The sequence below is a fragment of the Clavelina lepadiformis genome, chromosome 6 (assembly GCF_947623445.1).
Source record: "Clavelina lepadiformis chromosome 6, kaClaLepa1.1, whole genome shotgun sequence".
NCBI classification, from domain to species: domain Eukaryota; kingdom Metazoa; phylum Chordata; class Ascidiacea; order Aplousobranchia; family Clavelinidae; genus Clavelina; species Clavelina lepadiformis.
The window spans coordinates 6,976,267-6,995,054 of NC_135245.1; the positions used below are offsets into that span (position 1 = coordinate 6,976,267).

An 18,788-nucleotide genomic window follows, 5' to 3' on the forward strand; every position below is an offset into this window, starting at 1 on the left:
GAAACGTTATCAGTCAAGACAAATCTTGAAATATTTACTGAAATCCAGTCTAGAATGTAAATTTTTAGAAAGAGACTCAAGCCAAGCCTCTGCAAAGAATAACTCAAGTGAAGACACTAATTTCAGTCATTCCAGCTCTGTATTATACGCGTTCTGTATATAATGAGTTTGTTTACAAAGCTACATAACATACATGAAGAAGTAATGCGAGTGAAAAATCATAAAATCGTTGCGTTATACAAAAAAAGGTAGGCCGACGTCTAAAAGCGTTGAAAGCTTGATAATCCCTGAGAACGGATGGCTGCATTTTGGCAAGGTATGCCTGATGATGGGCATGAGTATTCGCTTCACTCGTTTTCTTTTGCACACGATAAAAAAAGACAGACAACAGACCAAAACAAGCGAAATTCTAAAGTATCTACATTTTCCCTATACATGCAAAGGTCGTTGTAAAATAATTATGGCGTAATTATCCAGCAAATGATTTATTCTTCGTCTATCTTGCTTTGGTGGCTACGTTTAGTTAGATTGACATTGCACATAACGGCATTGCAGTAACCCCCAAAATGATAACCAGCTACATATGGAAGGTTGATCAAATCCTTGCCTGTGCTCTTTGGAAGAGACCTTCTTGGTTCACGAGAGTCACCAGTGGAAAGATTTAGAGCTTCGCAGAAGCTTGCGTGAGAACATTTGGATTTGTGCTCCAACGGCTTGTGAAGAGAATCAGCTGAGTTGGTTTTCAGACTTGCTAGACTTCCCAATGGTTCAGTCAAAATAAATTTTCTAGCATTGGTCAAATCATCAAAGAGAAATTTTGGGAATTCGGGTATCAATTGCTGAACATTTTCTTGCCGTGTAAATGTGTAGAAATTCCTCACAAAATCTGGAGAAATTTGTGAATCTTTGACAGACGTACTCTTTGCTGAAAGGTCAAGGACTGAATAGAACGGGTCTTCTGTAAATGAAAAATTGCTCATGTTATCGAATCGACATTGCGAAATGTCATCATCGTGATGAAAATAACTTTGATTTTCGGCGGTGACGCATGGTTCGTCGTATTCATGCGCTTTGATGAGTAGATTTTCTCCATCCATGGGTTTGTATAATAAGCACCGATTAATTTCTTCTGTGTAGCCGTTGGTTTTGCTTTGACTGAGCTCAAGAGTCGAATCATATAAGTGAGCCAATTCTTCCGGATTATTTAGCTTCATGTTCATGATTGCTTTGGCCAATTTATCACTGATAGAGCGAAGGCTTTGTAGCTGTTTACAAGATTCAAATTATAACTTTGTTGTTATTAAATGTTGCTGCAATATGGCTTATCGGTTGTTTTAAGTTTGCTCTGTGTTACATCTGTAACATTTTGAATTGCTCTCACCTTGGGCAAGATTTCATAAATTTGAATGTCCTCCTTTGTTTGCAGATGGATGTAGTTTTTTATACATCGCATAATTGTTTTCTGTGATTTTCTGACCTTTTTGGGTTGAGCAATATCAGGGCGATCTATAAAATATTGAAAAAACTAAAGTTAAGAATTGAAATTTGAGTTAACACTCGTATGGAGTAAAGTGCAGACAATCTACCGGCACAAAATATCAAAGCGGCCTCGAGCAAGGCGGGGTACATTGGAAATAATGACAAGGACGACATCTCGTGTGCAAGTGCAAAGAGATCACCAGCAAAAGAGTCCAGTCTGGTTCTGCTTAATTGAGATCGCGTCACGGTCGCGGCAGGAAACAAAGTAAGTGTTGCGCAAGATCTATTGTACGTCATAGCTGCTCGTAACACAATTGCTTCCAAACAGCAGCCTCTCAAAATTACAACTTGGTCTTCTATAGAAATCTGGAATTAAAAGAGGTAAACAATGTAGATCTTTATTGACTTTCTGGGATGTTGCTTTAACTATTTAAGGGACACCTCAAACTTGTTAGATAGTGTAGACCGTAAAACAATACCAGAGATATATAACGATTGTTTGCCAAAGCATTTACCAGCAACATCTAGGCCTATATACGTTCTTTTACCTGCTTTTTAAATAGAGGCATATTTTTTGCAAAATCTACAACTCCAACGATTGCACTTGTCAAAGAAACAGTAAATCGCTCGCAACAAGTAAGATTTTTGTCGTGCTGCAACCTTTCATGGGTTTCCTAAAGTATGTAAAACTTGTGGTGAAACAAAGTTGCTGTCAGTCCTAGTAGATAGTAACTGAAAAAATTTTTGTGGTTACCTTAACCGAGGCCAAAGCGTTTGTGTACGCCGTTTCAATGTCGTAAAGAAGTCTTTTGTCCTCCTCATTCGTCAACGTCAAAATTGCAGGAAAAGTAGGAAGAGCAAGGCTTAATTCTTTGTGTCGTCTCACTTCTCGATTGTGTTCAATTAGCCTCCTCTTGGCTATTCTTTTATCTTCGTCAAGGACAACTATGATGAAGAGGAAAAGATGGGTAAAAATTATTAATGGTTTATTTCTGGAGATTTTTCAAAGAAAATACGTTATATAAGTCTTGAAATGCATGGCACTTACGTTCTGTCGCCATACCAATTTCCAGACACTTTTTGTAGCGGCACAATTGGCATTGATTTCTTGAGAGTTTGTTAATCACACATTTTTCATCATTTTTACAATGATAATTTAGGTGTAAATTCTTCTGGACAGTCCGTCGAAAGAAGCCCTGATTGGTCCAAAAAGATATGAAAATAAAAACATACACTTTTCTAATTTGTTCATGATGATGGAATGCCATGAATAAGGGGTATTGTATGAACAATAGACTAATGGGAAACGTCTAGCACCGTCTATACCTTACACCCTTCACATGTGATGCAACGATAATGATAACCCGTTGCTTTATCGCCGCAAACTACGCACAGCTCGTTTCCATCAAGGTAACTGGGGATATACCCTTCGAATTAAAAACCAAGAGATTACAAATGAAATGATTTACATAACAGCAAATGAGCATAAAATTAAAAGCTTCACCTTTCATAGATTTTTTCACTTTCAACTTTTTTATTTGCTTTTTGGCCTGATGTGGGTATGGCAAAGTGAGAGGCAACCTCTGTTCCATTTCCAAGATTTGTTTTACTTACGAACCACTGTATCGATCATATTTGGCTGTTAATACGTTTCATTTTCTATCGATAAAACCACTTCAAGTTATACAAAAAACGATGCAATTAAACCTGCCGCTAGGCTAATTCGAACGTGATCTGTTTAAACACGACTTCATGATCAAACAATCTGCGATATTTTCATGTAGTTTTCCCTTTGTAACCTCACAGAATGTACCAGGATGCTTGCATCTGCTTACACAACAAACTTTTTCTCGTTTCCATTAAATTTCTAAATTCTAGCGCGGCCTGATAGTTCTTTTGTCTGCGTCCTGAAAACCGTATTTTTTTGCTGAGTGTAATACCCCACTTACCTAGATAGATCGGCCATAGACGTTTTGATAAAATCAGGAGTTCACAAATTCGAGGTCCTTGTAATCTAATATGGCTAAACTCCTGTTGCGTTAATTCATACGTAGATAAAAAGTGCAAGGATAGACCAATAATATAATACATACGCTGGAATTCTGACATTCGTCCAAGTATTTGTTCAAATGTATCATTTTGCCCAAAAGCAGGTTTATCGTCTTATGCAACAGAATATTTTAAGGTACAAAAACGGCGTTGCTGTTAAGATTTTAGTTTGCTTGTAAAATTTATTATGATAGAAAACTTTGTTACCCGTTACATGCATATATCTAACGAAAATTTAATGTAAGGTATTTCTATAAACAAATAAGGGTTCCTAGAAGAATAAACAAAATAAATATGTTTGTTTTGCTCAGTCAATGTTCAGGTGCAACCAGGCTGGGCCGGTACCGATGCTTGACGACAACCTTTTTATCGGGCTTTCGATCTTTTGGACTCGTTTGACACAGTTCGATTGACCTGAATAACATTAAGTTTGATGTGTGTTCAGGAACTGTCTTGGACGAACGGTGAGTTAAATTACACTTACGTCAACTACTTTAAACTAACAAACAAACACTTGAAAAAGATACATGATTGCACTTCTTTTTCCTAAAGTGTTTTCGTTTTGTTTTAAAGTCAAGTAAATTTACACGTTTTTACTTATCATTCTTTTTAGCTGTAAAAAAATCAAACTTAAATTTTCTTAAATGTTGATGTTAATAATTTAATCTGAAATATACAGTTGAAAATCATCTTTGTAAACAATTTTTATGCATTTGTAGTACATTCATTGGATTGAACGTTATATTGCGATGACGCAACTTGTTATATTCGTAATGCGAAGTCCAACCGAGATTTAGAACGTTGTATTGCTCGAGGCAAACCGTTATTTTTTCAGTGTGACTACATCGCATGACTTTTGTTGTCTGAGCAGTTGTAAACGGGGAACAGACAACCGTATTTTTTACGGTGACAGTTTTCGTGACAGAATTTCATCGAACAGCAAGAAAATGCTACTTTGTGGACACGCGGATTTAAAGAAGTATAATTTTCACTGTTTATACCTACTGTTATGTGTGCTTCGAATCGATAACGACCTATTGATGTCTCTCTATAAATGGAGTAAAGCCTCCATTAAATCATGATTTTTGAGAATGGTAAATAGGTAAACGGCAGACCGATAACCATGTCATGGAACATGCTTTTTACGAACTTAGGCTGTTTGTACGATACAGTAAAGCAAGTATGGAAGGTCGGTTACCGCAAAAACAAGTCAAATTTAAGAAATATTAGAGAAAATCAGAGTCGTGTGTAAACTAATGTGTAAAAGTTAGAGGTTAGATTTTACAAGTAATATACACATTCAGTTAACCCCGTCATTTAAAAAAAATTCCAGATGTCAAGGACAAGAAAGGCGGGATTCATCATCTGCTTTCTCATCGGATCTCAGCTAGTTCGCTTTTGCCTCGAAAACATGTTTCTTTACGAAGCGACAAGTGAAGACACAATAAAACCAGGCAAAGCGGAAAGAGTTTTGCCGGCGGCGTCAGAGTACACACAAGGCAGTCGTTACGGTATTCATTACTTTTACAAATCCGAGGGCTTCGGAAATGAGAACTGGAATCCATACGATGTTACATTAGTCTTGCATGGAAGTGTCGATCGGCTTCACCGGCTTATAGAGATTACCCGAGTATGGCGCGGCCCTATTTCAATGTCAGTATTTGCACCAGCTCAAGACGCAAGCTTCTTAGACGACGCAATCGACGGCTTGAGGCTGTGCTGGACATCCATACGAAAAACCACTTCGTTCCATATAGTGTACCCAACAACGGCTAAAGGAAACACGTCCAATATCGGTTCTTTCGTGTATCTTTCATGCAAAGACATTATAAGGCGTTTGAGACGAAAAGTGAAAACTGACGCGGCCGAAAAGTCGATTCCCTATCCACATAACGTCATGCGTAACGTCGCACATAAAGGAGTGATCACCAGTCACGTCCTGCATATCGATGCCGATCTGAAACCAACTGGACACCTTCGCGATCGTTTGCTAGAGTTTTTGAAGTTGAGAACCCAAACAAACAACCAATATCAGGCACGGTAAGTGAAATTCTTTCATGCTATGATGTCTATGTACGTACAGAATGCAGATTGCAGAATCGCTGTTGTCTAACGAATGTTTTTGTAAATTTCTTTTCCACATTAACTATCGATGATTTAACATTTCTTGTAAGAGTTTTGAGAAATGCAGGAAAAACTGGTGAATAATAACCCAAGGGGTACAAATGATCATTATATTTTAAAGTATTTTGGACACAACTATACAGCTATTGCCTACTACTAAAACTGTATACTGTATTACTGTATTTACAACTATTGCCCAAAGCCTAGAACCTTTCTAACATCTTCCAAACATCCTTATAAACGGGGTAACTGTAACAATAACTACATTATAAGTGATGCGCTTACCTTACATAAAACGCCCAAGGTAATCAATACGAACACTGTCGATTTGGAGTGAAGAAATTAGAAGGAAAGAATTCTACAACCCTCGTAAAATCGTGTATTTTTGAATATACAATTAGTATACGGTAGTGTTTGTAGTTTAGGGTTGGTGTTTCTATGGGTGTAACTTTTTTTTGTCCTGCCAAGTATTTGAGTATTTCTTCTAAACGGGTTTCACTAGAAGTTTAAATGAAAACGACAATAAAATTACCGCATTTTTGACTTTCGTTTATGAAGTATCTTGCAGCGTGTTTTCTTTAAAAGTGAATGTTGAACTAATAGCGAGATTACATTTGGGGTTTTGGACTGTAGGTAAAGTTTCAAAGATATGAAATTCATGTTTGAGGTATATAGTTGTGCGCGTCTCATCTTGCTTTATTAAAGTCCACTTTTATGGTGTTGCCAGCCAATGCGCAAAGGTTAAAAAGTGGTTTATCCATTCTTCAAGAAATAATGATAGAATGTAATAACAAAAATGCGACCAATCCTTGGGTTCATTCTTAATCGTTTCATCAAAATAATCGAAACGCGCACGTTGTAAGCATTCCTACCACACAGTTGTGGTAATTCTTTAAATATCTTTATACACAGTACTCTATATATCTGTTTGTATAGCGCGATTATTACGTTTGCCGACCCAGTTTATTCAATTTCGAATGTTACAGCGTTGGGTGGTGGCAGTTTGGGCTGCAGGGTAGATTTGCTGTATCGATGGCTACAAGATTGGACAGTTTTTACGTACTACTTTCAGGAAACAAACACTCATTAGTGACATATAGCTCTGTTTTTTATGACTTTTTATTAAGTTTATTCATTATGCCTTACCTCATGGGTTGTTCCACTGCACTCCACTTGTGGGGCAGTGGGACAAACACTTTCTGTGTGAATCGTTACAATAGAATTATTTTTGAAGTTTTATCTGGCTGGTTTTGAAATGAATAGTCATAAATTTCAGCTGGATGGAGTTTTTAACTCAACCGCTTGATTGAATTACGTAATTTTTCTTCTATTGTGTTTCACTTTCACCTGTGCATCACTTAGCTGCTAAGCTGTTCGTTATTAAAACCTAGACATCATACCACTCGTTGCTATTAGACCAGTTTCTCTGATCCTTATAGTTTTGAATGAAATCACGTGACGAACTTATCAAGAGTTTTGTCGAATTTGCAGCCAGAAAGACTTGTACATTCTACCTGTGTTTGAAGTTCGCCATGAAGCCGGTCCCATACGTAACAAAACAGATTTATTTTCAGCTTTTGAGAAAAGGCAAGCGAGGCCTTACATGCAGGTAACGTGTTACAAGTTTTACGTACAACAGCTGTGTTGCGTATAGTTGATCATTTTCTGTTACCGCTCTGCTTAATTGGTTGCATTTCAGGAACTTTGCCCCCAGTGCCATAAAGCAACCAACCACGAGCTTTGGTTTCGATCCTCATCAAGCACAAACATTACTGCGTTGCATACGTCGTATACTGTTAGGAATATAAGAGAGTGGGAGCCGTACTTTGTCTCCGTTCGAAAGCGACCGCATTTGGACGAAAGGATTACGTCATACGGCCATGACAGACTCGTGCATGTGAGAGCCTGAAGTAGAACTACTGTTCTGCAGAGTGCAGATGGTGTGAATAGTTTACACGTGGTTATTACGTTAGCTGGTGTTCAAATTTAGCAAGGTTTAGCTAATTTTATCATCAGCATATGTTTATAGATGTGCGAATTACAAGCTAACGGCTTCAAATTTCACGTTTTAAGCGACGAATTCTTGCTTCACCACGGATACAGAAACAAAGCAACCATGTCCCAGAACGAAAGAAGCAGAAAAGAACAAAGAACAAACTTTTATAGCAAATTTATTAAAGTATTAGGAAAATATAATTACGTTGGTAGTAAGTACAGCAAATGCTACCACTGACATGCGAAACCGTTCTTCAGCTGCACACAATTTTCAATCATTAAAAATATATCTACCTGGTTGTTTATTCATTTTTATTTATCACCATTGCACGTGTTAACCCAATTCATTTGCTCGCACCAAGATCTTTGTGAAGCGGCTGCAAGCCCTCGAACAATGCCAACGTTTGCCGTATATGAATGACGAAATTATGACCGGTTTTCATTTGATCATCAGGTGGCGCACTTGAATAGGAATTTTGACGAATTTGGGCCCCATCTTTCTCTGGAAATAAGTCACAGTGTGTATTTCTGAAAACTTAATTGGATGGATACAAACTTAAGCTATAACGCTTCGCATGCTTTTGACAGTTTATGAGCATCCTTTTAAGTTATAAGAATAAAAATATATAGTGGTATCTTTCTTCTACCTAAGTTTAATTCGCCTAAACTTTAAACTTCAACAACAGATGAACATGGAAAGGCGTCTGTGGGAAGCTTTTTCGCTAAACTTCAGCTTTCTGGCTGATTGTTAGGTCAAAGTGTTTACAGGCTTTTATTTTCTTTTAACCACTTATTTAAAAAAAAACGGTTTTATAAGAATACAGGTTTACCTTTAGTTGGTATATTTAGGTCTTACTTTTAATTTATCTCTTGAGCAGCTAATAACATTCTTTCAACATTCCGTGACGAGGTTAGGTGCGTAATTAAGCATTTTGTGCGTGTCCCGTGCTAATTCTGTTATTTCATATGTAACATCGCATTAATTATCTTTCTTTAAAAGTTGCTTGTGGCGTTAATAATTTTAACGTTTTTAGTTTGGTATTTTAAATTTTTTTATCGTACTATATGATCATACAGAGTGTTATAAATTCGATTTTAAATTCATAAATTCTATTATTGACAAATTCAAATTCATAAAAGTGATGATTTTAAAAGTGTGAGTATGCCCATGCACACTATCTATAGAGAATTAGGCGCCTATACCGCCGAAGTCCTAACACACCACTTGTGAACTAATCGAGCTCATTTGCACTGATTTGTATACTTTTGATATGAAATTTAAATATAAAAACATTGTGTAATTACAGTTTTATTTCATCTGCATTCTGTCGGTAGGTTCAAAAGTAATTTGCACGTTTTGTCCATGTATAGCTGCCAAATCGGGAATTCCTTATGAAATGCAAATCGAGAAACGACATATTGGGACTTTCCAATTGCAAATAACCAACTGACATTGGCTATCCCCAACTTTGAAGCAACATCTGTATGTAATTTAGCTTAATAAGACATGTGCGGAGTTATGACACACAGCAAAAGCTTCAGAGCTGATTTCTAGTTTTTCGTGATTTTTTTCACGTCTGTGTTTGATGGATTTGTGACGATAATAGCCTAAAGACATTTCTGAGAAGCAAAAAAAAGTAAAATTAACGCTCGAAAGGTTGTCAAGCCAAGTAATGTAAACGGCATAAAACAGAAAAGCTATGAATGCATTAGTAATTGAGTAAGACATTATTTGTGTGTCAGACAAATTAAAGTAGGCAAATGATGTTGTGGGCTGTTGTTGTACTCGCGTTTTTAAGTATCGAGTCTTGCATAGGACTTGGTAAGTTTGCGTGAGTATATCAATAATTAAGTTCTCTATTGATAAAAATATTCAATGATAAACGATAGTTTACTTACATTGAGATAACATTTGCTGGTAAGCAAGCGCTTAACTAACGATAACGTTTACGGAATGAAGAAAGACAAATTGCATTATAGACAAGAAATGCAGTCAAGAGGGTGAACGTTGCAAACTTCCCTTTAGTTTTGATGGGAAGGCCTCGACTGAGTGCGTGAGCCTTGACGGCTCTTCAAGACTGGTTTGCCCGGTGAAGTTTTATGCAAGTGGAAGCATTTCAATCAAGTCATGTGTACAATGCGCAGGTGATGATATAGTGGAATGCAATGTAATGAAATGCAATGATAGCAATTTTCCAATATCTCGTAGTGCTGTATTCTGAAATATTTTTCGAACTGAATGAAATGCGGCGCGATTGGTACTTGGTACTCTAAGCGCTTTAATTTAGTTGTGATTTGAAATATGATTAACCTAAAGAGTTTTTCGTTTGCGATACTTACAAACAAGTTTCAATAAATGATTCGCCAAGACTGAACTACCGTTATAAGGAACAATTAATTTCACACTGTCTAACAAAATATACATTCGTAACACCTTGTATGACTTCATGCAGGAGATCCATTGTGCTACATCAAGGCAGAACTGGGTATCCCGTTTACTATTGACTGTCCTACTTCCTGCTCCAGAGTAACCAGAAGGTTATGGGGTGGACCTTCTTACACAATCGATTCACACGTTTGCGCCGCTGCCATTCACGCTGGCACGATTGAAGGTAACAACACAACCGTTGTGCGTTGTTTGCTTGCTAATTGAAGAGCCTATGGCGGCTGTTAATACAACGTGTAATACAGACATTAGTTAAAAATGCGTAACTATCTTAGCATGTTTTTAAGGCTTTTTAAAAATAATCATCAAAAATGTTTTTAAATCTTATTGTCTATAATAGGCTTACTTGGGTAAATAAGGGGCCGAGTAAATAAAAGTATAGTGTTATGCATAATTGAAAAAAATGCCACGTTTGGGAAAGTTGGATTTTTTAAATAAATTACAAAAGGACTCTTTACATATAGCATTCTATCATTTCACTTTACAGCATCAACAGGAGGGGCGGCAAATGTACGATTACTACCTTCCTCGTTTTTGCGCTTTCGAGGTTCTTCCAAGAACGGGGTGATATCTAAAACAAGAACAGTGACAGTAAAAGGCTTTCAACCCACAGGTGTAATGAACTGAAAAATTGCCTTAGATGTATTGTTGCTGTAAATTAGAATTAGTTATAGGTCATGGTATAGTTTTTTGTGACATGTTTTGTTGTCGCGCTCCAACAGCTACTCTGCTCGATCGACCACCCACCATTATCTATTCGGAACCCAGCAAAGTTCAAATCAAAGATTCAATCAGGTTTTTCATCATTAGTATTGCTATTGACATCTAAAGAGAAAATGATCGATGTGATTAGCGAATGTTATTGATCATTAAATTATTTGGAACAGTTAAGTTCACTTTTGCGGCAAATGAAAACAGCCTCAGGTAAAAATATTCTGAACCAGCGGCTGCTCCCGTGGTGCTAGTTACACTCCGATACCGACTGTATAACTGACTCGTGACTCACAGCATTCTGCGTAAACCTAAAATTACTTTGTAGACGTTATGAATCGCTCACGTTAAAAAGTGGCTTCGAAAATATCATAGCTCTTGACGTGGACATAAGAAGAAGAGTTGTTTATCTTAGCGATTCAGTCCAACATAACGTGTATAGGTTTGTGTTTGTTTGTTTATTTCTTGTGCATAACGTTTCCTCAATTTTTTCACTTATCATGGTAATTCAATTGAAGTAAGAAATTAATATACAAACAAATTTCACTGTTTCACTTCCCAGAGCAAGTCTAAGAGGAACATCGCTTTTGACTGACCCCGTCATTGTCCACGACGAAAGCAAGGTACGATTTTCATATAGCAAAGGCAACCTTTTGTTTAGTTTTAGATGGCGTATGCAAAATGAAACTAACCCAAAATAGTAACTTTATGAAGTGCTTACGATACTTAATTGGTTATAAATATAGATTAACCTCCCAGAAGGAATCGCCATAGATTGGTTGCATGAAAATCTTTACTGCATTGATGTTGGTCTTCCCGGTATCTTGGTCTCGAAACCTTCAGGAACACATCTAAAAACACTGATAAAACGAGAGCAAGATTACCTGCCTCGGGCAATTGCGCTAGATCCAATCAGCGGGTGTGGTAAATTTGAAAGTAATTTTGCCTGCGGCATTTTCACTTCAATTATTGTAGTGTTGTCATATGTAGGATGGTTTTATTTTTGCAGATATATGTATATTAGCGACTGGGGAGATTCGCCAAAAATCGAAAGGTGTTTTATGTCGGAAGATAATTGTGTTGCTATTGTCACTCAAAATGTAACGTGGCCAAATGGATTGGCTTTCGGTAAGTTGTCCATTATATCACTATGAATTAAGCTGCTGAAATTCAGTAGCTCCTAATCAAGTGATCTGTAGACATGCAGGAGCAAAGGCTTTATTGGGTAGATGGAAAATACCAAACGATTAGCTCTTGCCGAATCGATGGAAGTGACCGAAGAAACCTCGTCACTTCTAAAAAATATATAAACCACCCTTTTGGACTAGCAATTTCCCGAAATAGAGGTGAAATAATGGTATTATGGCAAGTATGACATTTTACAACAAACATTAACCTGAATGCTTTTCTTATGAAGTGCAGTGCATATGAAGTTATCTTGTAAATTTATTTAGTGTTTTGGACCGACCGCGGTAAGCTAAGACTGCAAAGTGTAGATAAAACATCTGGAGTGAATCTGCATATTCTAGCGGCCGGTTTAGAAAGACCCTCTGGTGTCGTGACACTAGATCTTGAACAACAACCATTCCGTAAGCTGTACAGAATATGCAAGTCTTACCAATTACAGGAAACTGTAATAAGCTAAAAAAGAATAGTCTATAACAAACTTATATGCACGATATTGGGTATATTTCTTTCAGCAACCAGTCGTTGTCTGCACAATACTTGCCATCATTTATGCCTTGCCGCCCCTGGAGGATTTCGTTGTGAGTGTCCAAACGGGTTAGTGCCATTGATTGCTGACAGATCCCGTTGTGTTAATGAAACTGAAAATAGTTCTCTTCTGAACTTGATCACATTTGATGATTCTAACGTTACGCAATTGATGTACGATCCAACTGGAAGGTATGCATATACCTATTATGACTTTTATATATTCTCGACATATAATCTATTAGTACCTCACTTTATTCACTAAAAGTGATGAAAATTTTGTTTGAATTTCGATAACAGGTCGGCCAGTTCTATTCTAAAATAATTGTTTGTTTTTCATTTCATATTTACAGATCTTATACAAAATCTGTTCTTGCAGCATCACAAAACGACCCGAGAAGTGTTGTTTTAGATCCGCGTAATTTTTACATTTATTGGTCAAATATTGCTGAAAGGGTGATTAACAGGTATTTTTTGTAATTTTGAAGTTAACATTTTACCCAGCACCAATAGTCGAGTTTTTTGAAAACCTTCTCCAAAGATTTATCGCTTTCTGACTTTTTGTTTTCAGAAAACCTGTTTTAAAAGATGTTGAAGAAGGAACTGAAGTTGAAACACTCATGCAGGGCTCAAGATTTTCCACCTTCTTACGACAGGCCAATGGCTTAGCAGTTGATTGGCTTCATGGCAATCTATTTTGGACTGACGGACAATTAAATTCAGTTTATTTTATTGACATTGCAAGGAGCATCACTCTGTCGTTGAATCGTCGGCATTATATTCGTGTGATTAGTAGAAGTTCTTCATACCACCCTCAAGCAATTGCTTTAGATCCCGAAAATGGGTAAGAGTCTATTCTATAAAGCAAATACAACTTCTCACTAACTCATAAAGTAACGTATATTAATTGGTCATTACAGGAAGATGGAAAGCATTAACGATTTTTTCATTATTTGTTTGTTTGTTTGTTTCTAATTACTTGAAACTTTTTTCAGGTTTATGTACATCAGTGACACAGGAGATCAGCCTAAAATTGAGAAGTGTTGGATGAATGGAGAATCTTGTACAAGTGTTGTCGAAAATAACATAGCTCTCCCTTATGGTGTCGCTGTGGGTAAGTGATTGCAAAGAAAATAGGTTAAAAAGATCCAGCTCACATCCATAGCTTTCGGATATAATTTAAAAGCGCAGCGACGATCTTTATGTCGAGCTTGACTTTAGATAGTGGCAGTGGCAAGTTGTATTGGTCGGATGGGCTTTTAAAAACTATATCTTCTTGCAACACGGATGGCACTGACAGGCGGACTCTGATAAGCCTTGGAGAAAATGCCGAACCGTATGGCGTAGTAGTGCATCTTAACTCAGGTCTGAATTTTTCCTGTCATTTAGCGATAAATGATAAAAACGAAAAAAATATTTGTTAAAGAATGTATACATAAACATAGACTCGATAAAAAAACACCTTACTGCTACATAAATGTAATTTCAATTTCTAATAGTAAATGCTGACATGAGGTAAGCATAACGTACGTTATTGCATATAGTTTACTGGGCTGATCGTCAGCTCGGTACGATAAATAAAGCTGAAAAGGCCTTTGGAGTTAATTTTGAAACCATCATTAGCGGTTTAAGGAGACCCACTGGCTTGGATATACTAGCTAGACATGGTCATATTCTTCCAAGTAAGTAGCCTACGTTGTAATTTTACTTTATTAGTAGTATCAGTTTTGTTTAGAATAAACCTATACCATCTATCTATTCTGTGGGATGTTGTTAATTTATTTTGCTATATTTCTTAATTTTTTGCAATTACCTATAGCTCAGCGCAAATGCTCAAGAGATGTTTGCCGCTATTCCTGTGTTCCTCTTCCACAGACTAGTGGACGAAACCATGCCTGTGTGTGTCCGCTCTTCCAACCATATTTTGATGAATGCAGAACACCATTGATCTCGGGAAATCAAAGTGAAACTGATTAACTTAATTGTTTTTTCTAAATCACAACATCTCTTAATCTCTAGCATGACCAACGGTTTAAGTCGTGTGATCAGTTGATGATATCTTTTCTTAACCAATGAATCTTTTTCAGTTTTCGACTGTGGAAATGGTATGCAACTCAGCAGCAACCTTTCCAGATGTGAAGATGCCAACGAATGTTTAAGCGGCAGTCACACATGTGAACAAGTAGGCTTTATCTTGCACTAACAGATAAGTTAATTTTTGTGAGATTATTTTAAGAAACTAACTCTGTAGATATCAATCCCTTGCTCCTGCAATTCTTTGTAGATCTGTGAGAACACTTTGGGATCTTTTCGATGTTCCTGTAACGAAGGATTCTCTCTTGCAACTGATGGTCGTAGCTGCGAATTACAAGGTATAACATAGATGCTTTCTTGAGTTCTTTTGACCAAAACTTAATGTAACTTTCGGTTGAATGCAGTTAACGCCTGTACTGGCCAGCCTTGCAGGAACGGCGGCACCTGTACGGTTTTGGAGAGCGCCCCAGGCTTCCTATGTGATTGTGCGCAAGGATTTAGGTATAGGTGTCACACTTGCGTAGGCTATCTATCTTGCTTTGATAATAGTAAGTCAACTTAAAATCACAACAGTATAAGTATGTTTCGTTTATCCTGTCGTTTGCTCTTAAAGGGGTCAAACTTGCGACGAAGTTTACGCTTTGATTCAAATTTCACATAAACCAATAAGGACTGGAGAATTATTCATTCTCGAGTGTCGAGCACCACTTACCGTTGAGCATGTTATAATATGGCGTCTTAACAGAAAAGAAATCGTTGAGGTATAAACCCATGAGATTTAGTATTTGATTTAAGGCCAACTTCTTTTGGACTTGTCTCTCATCTTGATGTAACTCGTGTAAAGCGCGTGCGTGTTCTTTATATAGGAAAAAAGCCAAATAAATACATTGGAAAATGGCCGCAAACTGATGGTTTTCCATTCGTCTTACTTGTTTGCTGGGGAGTATCATTGTCAGTTTTTGCTGGACGGAATTGAACATAGTGCAGCTACATTCGTCACTGTCGAAACCCCGCCTAGTCTGAGTAAGTTTGAGCTTTTTATGCACAAGTTTTCTTTACCAGGATATAATTTTTTTGATTTTTCTGTTATTTGCGGACAGTCTGTGGGAAAGCAATTGGCATCAACAGCGGCATTCGTCAGAAGCAACCAAGGATTTTCGGGGGAACCGTCACTGCTCCTTTGGGTGCTCCATTTATGGCTATGCTTTATAAGGTATATGCGATACACGATGTTTAGGAGAGATTAGGGTTTAAAGTTACAGAGGTAAGCGGTAACTTTCCTTGAAAACTTGTAGACAAAAACCTTTGTTTAACAAACAATTTGCATAAACTGGTGTAAGTATTTGACACTATGCAACATGGATATAGTTTTACAATCATCCAAAGGTATACTACAGTACAAAGTAAAACTTTAAAATCATTTTTATGTTTTAAAGGATAAATGCAATTTTTGGAAATATTTGTTTTGTCTTTTTCAATGTCTGAGTTAAACGAAACTTTTTAAAGTTATTAGATTGACCACCAAACGTACTTTTATGGTATAATGACAAAAGCTATAACGACTGCTGATTATTATACGCCACACATAATAAAGTGTGATGAATAAATGCCTGCTGGCGCAAGTTGTACCCAGTTTTAAACCTTAGACTGGTTGCTGATGATGTTGCTAGTTTTGCCGCAAAGCGTTCAAAAAAAGCCATATAAACAAAACCTGCACTTCTTACAACCGGTTTAAAATAATTGGACTCAAAAATGCCCTTAAAGATTTGACCAAACACATGTCAAAGTTATTACCCAACTTTTAAACGAACTGATGTATAGGCCAGACACGGGGCGATAAATATCCTATGCTATGTAGAGACCCATGAATCGCCATTTTTGTTATTTGTTTGAATTTTGTTGTAAAACGTGCGTAGAAGCAACAAACATATATGCACTACCCTTTTGTCTGTCTTTTGGACAATGCTACATTTTGCCCAACAGGTGTTGTGCGTCGTACGACTAATACGCACCAACAAAAGTTGCAACAGCAAAATCAAAGTTCTTCAATTGAATATCACAAACAGGCCAAAAATAAATTAATTTTAGTGTTTGCTTTAATGATTAATTATATGAACAATCAATATACTAATTTTCTTAAAAAACTTACTTTGTCTAATTCAATCAAATAGTTTGCTTGAAAGCGCCTATTTTCAAAAACCGTTATTATACATATCCCGGTCTCTCTTGCCAACTTAATAATAAAAAATTTTCTTTCCCTTGTCACAGACAACATCTGACCCTACCTACGTAAAGCCTGGTTTGTTTTGTGGGGCAAGTCTCATCGATAGCTTAGTCGACATGTTGTAACTGCAGCCCATTGTGTGTTGTGTGAGTAAAATTTTGTTGCTTCTTTGGCACTTTTAGGTATATTACGTTTGAAAAACACACTTTAAAATTTCTCAATTAAGCTCAGTAGCTTAATTCTTCTTTTACAACAAGGTCTTTAATATCATTTATTTTTTTCAGTTCTTACGCAGAGTGAAATTAGAATATATGTGGGGAAACTTAGTGCAGATGTAAACGTCATCGAACCTTATCAGCAAAGCGCCAATGTCAGCGCCATTTTCACGTATCCTGATTTCGATCCCGATTCCTTGCACGCAGATTACGCCATTTTAAGGGTTGACGCTGCGTTTACTTTTACAGAAGGCGTGAAGGTAAAATGCAGATTTGTTCCGTTTAAAGTTAATTGATATGCTAACAACATGCACGTATAGCACTGCGGTTTTCACAGCAAACTTTTCCTGAATCTACAGCCTATTTGCATTCCTTTGCCAAATGACAACAACAGGGATCTGAAGCCAAGACCACCCAAGGACAAAAACGCAGTAAAGTTTGGGATGGTATTTGGGTGGGGATTCATTTCTCAACAGAAAACTTCCCGATCACTCCGTGAGGTACCAGCAATTGTTCTCAATGGCTTGAATATCAAAATAAGAAAGCCGCAATAGCCTACTTGAGTTTACTTTTTATAACTCACAGAGTCAACTGACATGCTAGTGTATTACTATTGTTTTGAATATAATTTCAGTGCATGTTTAGGTTAAGTTACCCATTCGAAGACAGGACTATTGCAATAGCGTTCATGAAAGGATTACATCCTTAATGTTTTGCGCCGGTGGAGGGACTACTCAAGATGCATGCCACGGGGATTCGGGCGGGCCATTTGCACTTTGGAGGTATATAGCGTCAAAAAATGAAATAGAAAGTAACTACTTCATCGTAAGTTTGGTTACGCAGCCCGTTGTTAAAAATAGGCGGCTACAGTATGTTAGGAGAATGGGTGTGCCGAAAGTTGCATGATTTTAGTTATTTTGGGGAACGCAACAGAAACAAAGAATGTTATAAAGTCAATGTATAGAAATTAGACAAAATGCCATCGAAAGTCCACCAAATCTGCTTACTGTTGGCGTTTCTGTCAAATTGGTATAAATTTGAACTTGTTTCAGCTATAAACCTACACGTTTTGATCCTATAATTTGACCATGTTTTTTCTTGGTCTTTATGATGGCGTCCGATGCTGTGGATCATTAATAATTTTTATCCAATTAGTTATAATTTAGGGTAACTGAAGACACTAATCATTAATTCACTTACAGTTAATTAATTATCTTTTTAGCTCTGAGCTAGAGATTTGGTCATTGGCCGGAATTGTTTCATGGGGAGATGGATGTGGAAATCCTGAGAGACCAGGAGTTTATGCTCGTGTTGGAGCATCCATTCGACAGTGGATCTACGACAATTCTGCATTGTAATAATAGCCACTAGTAATAACTATGTACGAACTGACTTGGTTTTGAAACACTGAACTTGAAATGAGCAGTAGCCTAGCTATTAAAGTTTTGTAACATTTTGCTTTGTTAAAGTTGTGCTTTTGTAATATTGATCAATTATAATGGTTATCATCGTTTAACTCTAGTGGTTTGTTGGCCACCTAGATTAAAGGTTGGGACAGGTTTCTAGCATCCACTGGTTCGTATTGTGATTCAAAATACACTGGCCATTCTCTTCGCGTGGGGCATGTTAAATGGAGGGATTATCACTTGATCTGCGGTTTGCTCTTCCGCGTCATATAGGCCACACAAACCGCTGAGTGCGCCATTTCTCATTTGTGAACGATTGAGCGAAATCGGCCGATGTCGGTACAAGATAGTTGGTTCTACCCTGCTTAGGCTATCGTTGGTAGCGCATCTGA

General features: G+C 37.1%; 2 protein-coding genes and 1 pseudogene across 6 annotated transcripts; 2 read left to right on the forward strand and 1 right to left on the reverse strand.

Moving 5' to 3' along the window:
- Positions 1-120: 120 nt before the first annotated feature.
- LOC143462349 (thyroid hormone receptor beta-A-like) lies at positions 121-3,317 on the reverse strand. 3 transcript variants are annotated; one of them, XM_076960480.1, is made up of 9 exons: positions 2,984-3,317; positions 2,806-2,906; positions 2,528-2,675; positions 2,234-2,424; positions 2,028-2,153; positions 1,587-1,845; positions 1,382-1,506; positions 1,117-1,265; positions 786-958 (listed from the first exon to the last, which is right to left on the reverse strand). In XM_076960480.1, exons 1-9 carry the CDS (start codon positions 3,069-3,071, stop codon positions 934-936), a joined length of 1,212 nt encoding a protein of 403 aa, XP_076816595.1. In that variant the 5' UTR covers positions 3,072-3,317; the 3' UTR covers positions 786-933. The 3 variants fall into 3 exon arrangements, with proteins under 3 accessions (XP_076816594.1, XP_076816593.1, XP_076816595.1); XM_076960479.1 differs by having other exon boundaries at positions 121-1,265; positions 1,680-1,845; XM_076960478.1 differs by having other exon boundaries at positions 121-1,265.
- Positions 3,318-4,346: 1,029 nt separating this feature from the next.
- Positions 4,347-7,945, forward strand: LOC143463200 (beta-1,4-glucuronyltransferase 1-like). 2 transcript variants are annotated; one of them, XM_076961608.1, is made up of 5 exons: positions 4,347-4,507; positions 4,862-5,568; positions 7,144-7,261; positions 7,352-7,549; positions 7,682-7,945. In XM_076961608.1, the coding sequence occupies exons 2-5, from the start codon at positions 4,862-4,864 to the stop codon at positions 7,883-7,885; spliced, it is 1,227 nt and encodes a 408-aa protein (XP_076817723.1). In that variant the 5' UTR covers positions 4,347-4,507; the 3' UTR covers positions 7,886-7,945. The 2 variants fall into 2 exon arrangements, with proteins under 2 accessions (XP_076817723.1, XP_076817724.1); XM_076961609.1 differs by having other exon boundaries at positions 7,726-7,945.
- A 1,373-nt stretch (positions 7,946-9,318) lies between these two features.
- Positions 9,319-18,506, forward strand: LOC143463132 (low-density lipoprotein receptor-related protein 2-like; annotated as a pseudogene). Its single transcript, XR_013118265.1, has 29 exons — positions 9,319-9,469; positions 9,628-9,792; positions 10,101-10,259; positions 10,581-10,706; positions 10,816-10,888; positions 11,133-11,246; positions 11,367-11,427; positions 11,551-11,723; positions 11,814-11,932; positions 12,004-12,150; positions 12,259-12,393; positions 12,505-12,709; positions 12,871-12,984; positions 13,089-13,361; positions 13,513-13,631; positions 13,739-13,882; positions 14,062-14,199; positions 14,337-14,480; positions 14,605-14,699; positions 14,802-14,889; positions 14,956-15,052; positions 15,165-15,312; positions 15,418-15,574; positions 15,652-15,764; positions 16,820-16,921; positions 17,060-17,250; positions 17,350-17,490; positions 17,636-17,772; positions 18,213-18,506. The product of XR_013118265.1 is annotated as a low-density lipoprotein receptor-related protein 2-like (transcript).
- The last annotated feature ends 282 nt before the right edge of the window (positions 18,507-18,788 follow it).